Source organism: Macrosteles quadrilineatus, unplaced genomic scaffold (assembly GCF_028750875.1).
Source record: "Macrosteles quadrilineatus isolate MER2022 unplaced genomic scaffold, UCM_ALF_1.0 Scaffold_15__1_contigs__length_3749704, whole genome shotgun sequence".
Classification (NCBI taxonomy): domain Eukaryota; kingdom Metazoa; phylum Arthropoda; class Insecta; order Hemiptera; family Cicadellidae; genus Macrosteles; species Macrosteles quadrilineatus.
The window spans coordinates 249560-261224 of NW_026542608.1; the positions used below are offsets into that span (position 1 = coordinate 249560).

General features: G+C 30.7%; 1 protein-coding gene across 1 annotated transcript in view; it reads right to left on the minus strand.

Moving 5' to 3' along the window:
• LOC129005076 (neural cell adhesion molecule 1-like) overlaps positions 1 to 10924 on the minus strand; it is a 57788-nt gene extending 46864 nt beyond the window's left edge. The window contains exon 1 of the mRNA XM_054433868.1: positions 10828 to 10924. Coding sequence (XP_054289843.1) covers positions 10828 to 10924 — 97 coding nt within the window. The remainder of the gene's footprint in view (positions 1 to 10827) is intronic.
• Positions 10925 to 11665: the final 741 nt, after the last annotated feature.

An 11665-nucleotide genomic window follows, 5' to 3' on the forward strand; every position in this document is an offset into this window, starting at 1 on the left:
TTTTTAGTTTCGAATGTTGAGAGGAAATGTCGATCTTTTACAAGATCAACAAAACTCTGATTGACTGATGTTTATAATCTTAACAAAAATAAACGGTTGTATATTTTTTATCCACAAAACCCATGATAATTCGTTAATATTAATTGTCAGATGACAAGTTGTGCAGTGAGTGATACTGTTGGACACTACAATTATTATAATTGATTATATTGTAGTTCGTGGGGATCATGAAAAGTCAACTGGTATGTCTGTTTATGGTATAGTGCATTGTATAAGTACGCTAGCTTGTCTGTAAGCTATCTGACAGCTCGGATCAGATTCCTGTTGAGAGACTCGGGGAATGTTGGATCGCGGACCCTCAGGACTCCCCAGGCCCCAACTTGGCTCCCTCGCATTGTTTATTATAAGTTTCTAGTTCCGAATCGAGACTTTGAGCCGAAGCAAACTTTCAGAAAACTCTGTTGCCTTCCTTGTTATTCTGTCAAAGGATCATTACGATTCTACTTTACACTTACAGTTCACGCTCAAGTTAAGCTCTAATATAATCTCAACTATTATGATTCAAAATTAAACCAATACTTAACAAATTAATAGTGTTAAACAATTCTGCAATCAAATTGTTTCACTATTTCCTTATCAGTCTTAATTGAAGCTTTTAGGATACATTAGTTCGTCGATTAATTTAAATTGCAGCTTAAATTTTTATTTTAAGTCATTCCTTGGATATAAGTGTGTCTATCAATTATTTGTGAAGTAGTCACCATGTAGTTTTATTTTAATTTTTCAAGAAAATCAAATAGCTTATATTTTGACTTATGTGCCTAATAACGAACACAGCTGAAAAACATGAACGGAAACTTATTTTATTCTTACAAATTTGAATAAAAATAACAATCATAGAGATAGTTAAATGAGTCACCCTTCCTCTTGTGTACACATTCCTTTTCATCTTTTTAGCTTAAAATTATTAGATAGCACAACCCCACATACTACATCTAGTTCATAGACATAGACTAAGCTCTCATTCCTTTGTATTTGTATTAAACGCCAAGTGAGTAGTAAACCAGACATTGGGTACTTCAGTATCACGACTAAAAGAATAAATATTAACATTGATTTAGAATTGCGTAAAATTATATCCTTCATTTTTTAATTGCAACTTTTAAATGTACAGATTGCTCAGAAGTGCACTTTCCGTTTGAAATATAATTACATATTCGCTATATCTATTACACATCAGATCAAGGATTGGTCTAGTTTTCAAACGTAAGGTATAGTAAAATTATTGTGTTCATCATAGTAATTTATACTAAACAAACATTTGAATAAAATAGAAACCATAGAATAAATGAGTTTATAAAAATATTAACTAAGTAGCCTAATTGTATTATTAAGGCATATTTGAGATCATCTACACTAAATACAATATTTCGAAAAAAATATATTTCCTGTATACGCTGATACCTTGATACACATAATTTAACTATACATATAACATGATTTACAATAAAACAATAGTACTAAAATAACTGCCCAATGATTTCAACAGTAAACAATATGCGTTTCAAAATTAATAGAATTAATCTGTGTATTAGCTTTTCTTTAATAACTTTTAATCAAGAAATCTAAACGTATTAGGTACTGTAATAAACTCGAAACGTAGCAACAACATTTTCGGATGAGACAAAAAACTTTCGATTTTGTTAACCTAAATAAGTATGCAGTACAGAGAAGGTGATTTATTTTTTACTTCAAGTACGATTATTTAGTACAAGTGACAATGCTATGTGAGTTTGGTGTTGTGTACGAATATGCCAGAAAGATGGGCATGTGTCACATTTTAAATATGGAGTTGTTAGTTGAATTCAGTTTAAGATATATTTTAGGAATATGTAATGAGGAATATTTTGTTATCAGATAATATTATAGTAATCACACAATATTTTCCATCTAAGCGTAAGCATTGTCTATATAGTTTCCAGAACGATTACTGTTATGGTGTCATGCAATTAGTTCCAGATGTAGTAATTCAATAACCGTAATAATTTCTCAACAAGGCTTTATTTATAGAGTTGAACAAAGACGGCGATGGGGTCGGCAAAACAGAACGATAAAGATCGTCATATATTGAGGCTATTGTTGTACCACAATACCAGACACAATGACTTCAGCGTCTTTGGCGGTTTGTGCTTTTCTTGTATAGCAGTTCTTTTGTACGACGTATGTCGAGGTATGGTGTAATGAATGTTCATATATAGGAGTAAAAACATTAAACCAACCTCATAGTATGAGAATATAGTTTTAGGCAAGTTTCGACGATAAAAAACGTCAACATATTAATAATGCTAAAATATTTATCACCAAAATATATCTCTCAGTACGGATTATAAAGACTTGTCTAAGGGGAAGATAGCTGGTCTAGTAGTAGAGCGTGGGATGTCGGTCCCCGAGGTTCCAGGTTTAAATCCCACCAATCACCAATGGTTATTTTTCTAAGTGATAATGCCACACTATATATGCCAATCTTCAATTAATATAAAAGAAAACAATCATGGGCTGGCGCCTAGTTAAAAACAAAATCTACAAATTTTATCCTGAGGGATGAAATATAAAGTATACTTTGGCAAACACAAACACCAACTAATTCCGTATTAAAAGTGCTTTGTACAACGACATAATAGAATGGAGGTAAGCAATATAGTATTTACTGTTATGATATTACAGCAAGGTTGATGAGCTTAAACAGAGTGCAGGTCTGCAACACGTGCACAGTTTGGGTTATAAATATGGAACTAACTTTGAAGGAACCGACTAAAACAATTTTGTTAGTAGTTAGGAGAGTAGTATAAGCACGGGCGCGTGTGTGAGCCATGGACGTAATCGAATATTGTGTTAGATTTAAGCTATTTAAATGTTTCAATAAAAGTCGTGTGATGACCAAAATAATTGTATTATACTCAATAGTTCAAATATATTTTTATTGTATCGATTAATATTTTGTTTCAATACAAGTACCCTACCGTTGGAAAACATATTTTACAAACCTTTCGAAAAGAATTTACACATTTATAACTTAAAACATTTATAATCTATACATCTTTAAGCCGTTTGAATAGCTACTAAACATTGGAGATATAATATATATGTTAAGGAAAGTTGTTTTAAAACACACAGTACTTGGATTAAAAGCTAAATAAAGCGCAGAAAATATCTTCAAAACGAGTTTAGATCAGAACAATGTATTAAAATCATGAAATATATCTCTTTTACTGGCAATCGAAAGATATCTTTTTTAACAGAGGTATTTTTATACTTCAGCCTAAACAGATGAGTTTGTTATAATTTAACTGCATGCATCAATAGATAAAACCTTTTTGCTAAGTAGACACTACACGTAAGCATTAAGATTATTATAACAATTTACATAGTTTTATTATAAAACAATTCACGTATTTTACTATGAGAGAAATGCAGGTGAGGTACTTAATCTGCTACTCTACAAACTGAATGTTATATATGATTTAGATTTAACTCATCTTAATAAAAGTAAAGTACACAATGTATTTCAAACTGTTCCGGGAAGGACGAGTTCGTATTTCCTTATGATCGTTGTTCTGGCTACATTTATAAGGGAGTTGTATTAACATTTCTAGAAGAATGTGCCCATTCCTTATATTTATCCGAGGTTATAGTTCCTTTTAGGACTCCTGTATATACGTCAACTATCAGTTCACAATGAGGTACATTACCGTCAAACTGTGGTATTATAAAAAACGTAAAATTTATCACGTAAATATATTTTTACAGTATTAAACTTTAAATTTTATCATTATTTACCCTATTTGTTAAGAGGATTATTATCTATGTATTAAAAGTTATTGGTTTTTCTTTTTCGAGTCGAGTTGGCTCTTCTACCTGACCGATTTTCATAATATTGTTCTAAAATTAAAGGTATGGACGCACAGATTTGCCATCAAGAATCATCATTTATTTATCTTCTGTATAACACGACCAATAAGCACGAATTCGATCCACTCCGAACCTTTTAATTCAATTAAAGATCTATTTCATCAGTTCTAATCTACAATCAATGGTACGTAACTCTATTTTATTTAAGTTATTTTATATGTTTAGGTCTTAAAATAATCCTAGAAACAAAGGCTTTCATTTGAGATATTGATCGTTTGAATCAGTTAAGCTCGAAATACTGACTTACTCAATAAAAACGAAAATTTGAAATGTAAATTTAGATTTATTTACTCAATTCTAATTACGCTACCCTATATTTTTTATCTAAGAACCTTAAGTGTAATACCAGCTTTCATTTTAATTAGGCTATTGATTATTAGGATCAGACCTACCTAAAGCATGTAAAGCGTATAATTTAACAACCCAAATTGTAAAAAACGAGTTATTTATCGTCGATTTATAGTCAAATGATTTTGCTTGAAACTTTAACAATAACTGTTTAATGTAGTTCTTATTATTGATCACTATCCATTGAAATGGGGACGAAACCTTATATCTAAGAAACTTTAAGAAATGTGGCGTCATGCTCCAGATATTTAGTATAAGAATGATATCAATATCATTATTGATCGTTATCAATTGAGATGGGGATGCCAACTTACCTTATATCTAAGAAACTTTAAGAAATGTGGCGTCATGCTCCAGATATTTGGTATAAGAATTATATCAATATCATTATTGATCGTTATCAATTGAGATGGGGATGCCAACTTACCTTATATCTAAGAAACTTTAAGAAATGTGGCGTCGTGCTCCAGATATTTGGTATAAGAATGATATCAATATCATTATTGATCGTTATCAATTGAGATGGGGATGCCAACTTATATCTAAGATACTTTAAAGCAATAGGTCGTCATACCCCAGTTATGGTTCCACCCATCCGCCTGCAAATACAACATAAATAGTTATGTGACTTGCACTGTTACTATTAAACCATATTTTAATCTCCACACAGATAAATTTGCCTATGAAAGATTCCTGATAAATTTACAAATATTAATTGCTTACGAAAACTGGTCATTACATTCGTTTAATTAGTAGACAAAGAATCTGCTTAGTTTTGAAGAGCACCCAATACTACACTTAAAATAAACCAAACTGTTTCATATGGTAATTGAATGGCAATTTAATATTCCTGTTAGTTGGTAAATGCCTAACTGTTACGCAAAATATTAATAATTGTATAAATAAAAATCCTATGTTATTCTTTTAGAGAATAAATAGTTTATGAATATGCTATGTTTAAATGAAATTTGTTTAAATGAATATTACATACTAAGCTATCAACATTGAAATAAAAGCACAAAATGCCTGTAACATACCTCCCTTACCTAACCTTACCTTACCTTCCTTGCGCAACCTTACCTTACCTGTAGCAGCAAACACAAGTACTCATTAAATGTAAAGTTATTTAAATACGTAATAATCTGACAATGTTAAGGAAATATTTTAGTAGAAATCTAGCGAGGTAGATTTGCATTCGCTTAGTCCACAGAATTGCTGTGGCAGGGATTTTTTTTATTTCGTGGTGCTATACGAAGATGATTTTTATAGGATAGGTAATTTTCGTTCATAAAACAAACCGCACCCAAACGAAACTAATAATACGAGGACAATAGTTTTTTTTTTACTCAGTGAGCAGAATAAGGATTATTAAATCACTAACACTACAGATAGTCTTTTTTATAAAAGTAATTATAACATTGTTAATAGAAGTATAACAATTGAAATTATTTGATAACTTTGTAATAGTTCTGTTGAGATAAACGCAGCAACGAATTATATCAAGTTACGATAAATTTGTGCCTTTGCAGCTTGGTATTTCACAGTAATGGAGCTAACAAACGTAACAACAGCTTTGAATCCCGAGTTTCCATTTAAATTGATTTGCCGTTTCACTTCTAAAGCATCCTAGATTCTCTGTCATAGGTTTCATGTTATAACGTACAACTATTTCTGATTGTATAAAATTACATTTTTAGGCTTTACATAGATACAGTGTACAGGCTTTAGATACGTGAAAAAATTTATTTTGGTGTATTTATGCTTAGTGTAGTAATGCTCTAATACTTTTACTTCATTCGATGTTTATTTTGTTTTACGGTGGTTCATTTTAATTAGTTAATTATTGTAGCGTAGACGTTTTAAGACATAATTTTTAATTTTAAACTTTCTGCAATATTATCCAGAGCTTCTAAAATCAATTTTACTTGCAAAGTAACTAAATTGCGTGATCTTGATAAAGCAATATGTTCTTATAACATTTTAATATTATTTACACTTTTCAGTAAAGTTGGTTGGAACCTATTTTTCTCGAGAACTGGTTGGAACTTAATATTCTCGAGACTAATAGAAAATGTTTAAATTTTCACTTGAGGCTCCCAACACAAAACAATATTAAGTTAAATAATTATTGCACCTTAAATAATGAAGCTTTCATAAACATTTATGTTTTACACTTACTTTTACAATGCATTCTTACCTCATTTTAAAACACAAGGGTAATCCGTTACGAATGGTTGTAATTAATAAGAAAGCTACCTATGTACAAATTAACATACGACAGTTAACAATGAGCACTCCAAAGATGAAATATTTAAAAATCAAAACAAAATTGTATTATTCAATTTGTCTATATTGAATCTGCCGACAACAAGTAAAATCCTCTAAAAGAAATTTGACCTGCATTACCTGTATTTAAACGTACTTTACAAGCATTAGGGCCATAAACATAAAGAATTGTTTGAATATACAATTTCGACGTCTTTCGACGTTTTAGACCTGACAAAGTAGAGCAGTGGGCCTCTGCTTTGAATGGACGGAATGACTATAAATATCAGTTTCCGGTAGCTGAAAGCTGGCACCAATGCAGAATCGTCAAGCAATATGAGCTACCTACCTCATCGTTTTTAAACTTTCTTACTTGAAATACATCGTATGATATGTTTACTTAAGCCCCTCAGATTCTTGGTTTTTACTTGCATAAACACTGAAAAAATTAAAAAAAATGAAACCATGTCTGATTTGATTCCTAGCCATAACAAACTCTTTCTCATTTTTGGCTTAAAACACGTAAGTTTTTTTCAGTTTTGCTTCATTTTTTTGTAATTTTGTGTTCATGTTCTAAAACCTGGTTGGTATTCACCCTAGCAATGATGATACTATCCAACAAAAGGTAAGAGGATTTGGACGGTTCCCATACGAAATACGTCAATGGCGTTGAAACACAAATATATAAACCTGATGTTAAAAACTAAATTGTTTTATTGGTTGTTAATACAAGCGAGTGATGAGAATATTTTAAGAATAAAACATCCATATCACGATATAAGTAATGTTATTTCAAGTATACCAACTTGATTGTAGAGTTGTGAAGATGCACTCCCAGTTATTGGCATTATTTCTAATTTGATTTTTAAGTTTTTTGTATATTTCGTTTTGTGAAAGGGAATTACTTCAGCTTCGTATCACGTCCCTCGCACCTCTTTCGAGATGCGGGTGAGTTTCAAAGTTCACAAGTGTCATTTGCAAACAAAAAATAATTTTTTAGAATTACTTTGATTAGAAGTAATAATATCATGGAATTAAGTTTGAATGTATTATGTGATGAGTTTGGAAAAATAATTATTACTCCTTACTCTGATAGAAACCACCAAAAGAGTAACATTATGTATTGCCATTAACTCTTATGTAATTAACTCCTTTGTACAAATAAAGCAAGAGTGATGTACACGTGCTCACAGTAAGATGAATACGCAGAATACAGTCCTTTGAAACTACATAGAGAAAAATCCATTAATTGATTACAATCTATTCTCCTTTCTTTACCTACGACTACAACCCGTGTGGTGGATATGAATTGCAATTTACATTTATTGTTGTTTAGTTGTTATGGAGGTCTTAAGTAAATAATTTCCATTACCTTATAAAGGGAATATTTCAGCCCTGGTTTGTGACATTTTACTTATAAGTATATGTAATTTATAGGTAATTACTGAAGTCTGTTTACATAAACATGTCATTGATTGTTTAGTGATAACAACGAATCACCTTAATGGAATGCTTTTGACGAATTTCCCATATAGGGAATAGCTATTACCGTATGTCTAATGGTAATACCTACACCCAGGACCGATTTACTTTTTTAGTTTTGATGTCCCCAAAGGCAAAAAACACCATCCGTTAAAACCTATCTTTATAAATATTGGTGAAATTCGTTACAAGATTGCGCACCAAGAAAACCACGACTTCTTTATGCTTCTGATTTTTCTCACTCACAAATAGCAATACATTAAATTCTAACAAAGCTAATAAGATGTTTTTCAATTTTATTTTTAAGCACTTCTCTATCCCACAACTACAACAATTTTGTTGTAAATATTTTTCCAATTCTCAAATTATTATTTTTCTAATATTTGCAACATAAATACTCACAGTTTTGGTTGATAAAACAACTAAATATATTTACTTTTTATACATAGGCCTACTAACATCTCAATGGTTTGTGCTTATGGCTGTGACCTTTACTTAGACGAAATCCATACCTAAACTTCAATATATTAAATGTCCAAATATTTTACACGAAAACAAAAATCATGCAGCATCAGGACGGAAATCACCAGCAGTTTTAAGAGATAATTACTACCATCCCAGCATAAAAAGTGGGTCACTTACAACGCCAAGCGTTCAGAAGTGCTTCGTCAAGTTTGTTAGACAAACTAAGACTAAAGAGAGTCTAAAAGTAAACAACGAAAGATCACAAAGTTTTCAACAAACAGAGCAAAGATTACAAAAACATAGATGAAACGTTACTCAGTTGAGTTTATCATGAAAAATACATTCTAATAATAACTTAGTAAAATAAGTTCCTTACCATAAATTGAACTCGTTTTTAGAACACGATGCATTAAAACAATTATTATTTTTACAATATTTTCTACACATTTCGAGTTTACAATCACTAGTGAATGTCATAGCCCAGAATGTGTACGGGAAAAAATAAATTAAACCCAAAACATACAAAAAGTAAACATGTCGATTAACATTTAATCAGTTACTGATTTAAATTCCAGTTGAGTAAGAATACTTCTAAAATTAAATGACATAACATATTGATATTTGAGGAAACACATTCACGCATATCAAATGTATGTGTTATTCGAATAACTTAAAGTCAGTTACAGTTAAGAACAATCACTCAAGTAATCGTGGGTAATAAAAGTATGATGCTTCCTACTATTCAGATACATAAATACTCATATTGTTTTGATCTACGTCGTAGGGGTTATTTAAGGAGGTTGAGCAGCCATCTTGAGGCTCGCCGACCTTTGATTGAATCCATAAATATCCGTCAAAATATTCATACAGTTAGTTCTAAGTATTTTAGGAATTTTTTACTAATAACTCTGTATGTTTCTATTCCAGGAAATATTATTCGACTTATTTATTGACCTTAATTAGAAATTAGGCTGTCAACACGACATATATACTCGTTTGCTGTAATGATTTAAAAAACCTAAAGAGAGTATTGACAAAATACAACAACGTCCACTACCTGCACCGGACATTATTACAGCCATTGTATGTGTAAACAGTAGGACATAGTTAGAGTTCTATACTAACTATACGTATCCTATTCATTCTTCACATATCGCTTTACTAACGTGTATTTCAAGACTTGGCAATAGAGCAATAAGTTTCATTGAAACAGTTTGTACCATGAAGAGATATATGTTAAATTGATCATTGGCATAGCCCTATTCTGTATCTCTTCGTCGTTTTTAAACCGTAGTATAGCTAAAATTGTAATTATAGAATTATGGATTTTGTCACAATAGCCTATTAAACTATTTGCATCTTTTCAGTCTGTTTCTGAGAGAATTAAAAATGATTTTTTAGCTATCGAAGCGTTAAACATGAGTATATTTAAAATACAGAGTAAAAAACAATCAATTTCCATCGTGATTGTCAATAATAAAATAACAACAGTGTTCTATCCTATGCATTGTTAATTGTTTAAAATGCTTACTGAGAAAATAATAAAAAACAATAATCCACACAACTGTCCTTACTTATCTGACTACCCTCTCATTCTTCCGACCTAACAAGGACCTGTTAAAAATCTTGACATTGAAAATTCTTGATTGTAGAATCGGCCGATGACGTCTTATTTGTTTGGGGAAGGCAGCACATAGGGGGGGGGGTTATAATTAGGGGGGTCTTATTAGGGGAGTTCTAGTAATTAAAACTAGGCAAATTGAACTAACAAGGTTATTAATGTTCTGAGATCATTTTTATCTAACTAACTAGCTAAACTAAATTAAACTGTTTAGTAATTGTTTAAAACATCACTTATCGACAGTTAAATAATGAAACGATGAAAGTCAATCATGGAATCTGGTTTACCACCAAATTCTCAACGATTCGTGGAAAGTTTTTTTTTTTTTAAGATGCCGATTATCACTAGAAACTATCCTTATCTAAAGAGATAAAGGTTATAGAAAAGTTACACTCTAACTTAAGGAAAATAAGGTTATTCAAATTGTAATCAAAAGCTTTGTAATAATACTAAAAATAACGGCAAAGTGATTTTAAATGTATCACCTTTCTATTTCACATATAGTTTTCCTTTATTAAAAATAAAAACTGAATTAATTAGTGGTGACATAAAGTCAATACAGAAAATAAATGTGTTCGTACAATACATGTTTCTTATTATCGTGATATTTTACCCTTATACTACGATAACTAGTTATGGTATTTAATCTAAATAAAACTATATGTATGTTAACTTACGATTTCTTTGAAAGACAACCGCGTCGTCGCCCTGAGGATCGCCTCTCAGGCCCGCCACCAGGTTGAGCAGAAGAGCAAAACACACTAGGACCTCCATGGTTACTACACTCTGGCTCACATATCTACGTCTACATTGGCCTATCAACACTCTACAAGACACTGTACACTTTTATATAGACTGAATTCAGTCAATAATCATCCAATTTTTTTTATTGGTCGATTTCAATTTTTTTTTTATTATGTCAAGTTTTTATCTGAAATTAAAACACAATTAATAATGCAAATATATTTAAATATGTCTTCGAGAAAGATGTATTTGTAATTTAAAATATATTTTAATGTTGTAATTATTTATGATTAAATGGTTTAGATGGCATCAAAGCACAATAAATTAAGGTGAGCCCTCGAGAAATGCGTTGAATGAAATTTAAGGTCATAAAAATGTCTTGTAAGATTAAAGTTTTATTTAAGAAGGGGTCAAGTCTTAAGTTTTTTAAGAAAGGATTGATTCAAGCATTTGATAATACGAACAAATAAAACATACCGTATAGTTATACGATTTTTAATTAAATTTTAGATTGCAAAGATATTAGATTCATTGTATTAAGTAAATCGGTTGGGTGCGCATGCCTATTAACTACATACTCTGTAACAATATTGTTCAATTATTATACAAAACAAATTTGAAATAACATCGTAAAAAGCTTTAAAAGCCCCAAAATAAGATAATATCTTTGTACTACTCCACACGTAGGATATCAACACGATGTAGATCAACAGTTCTTTATGGGAACACCTGATTCAATGTTTGATCTGAGGCTGTAGCGCTTAATGATTT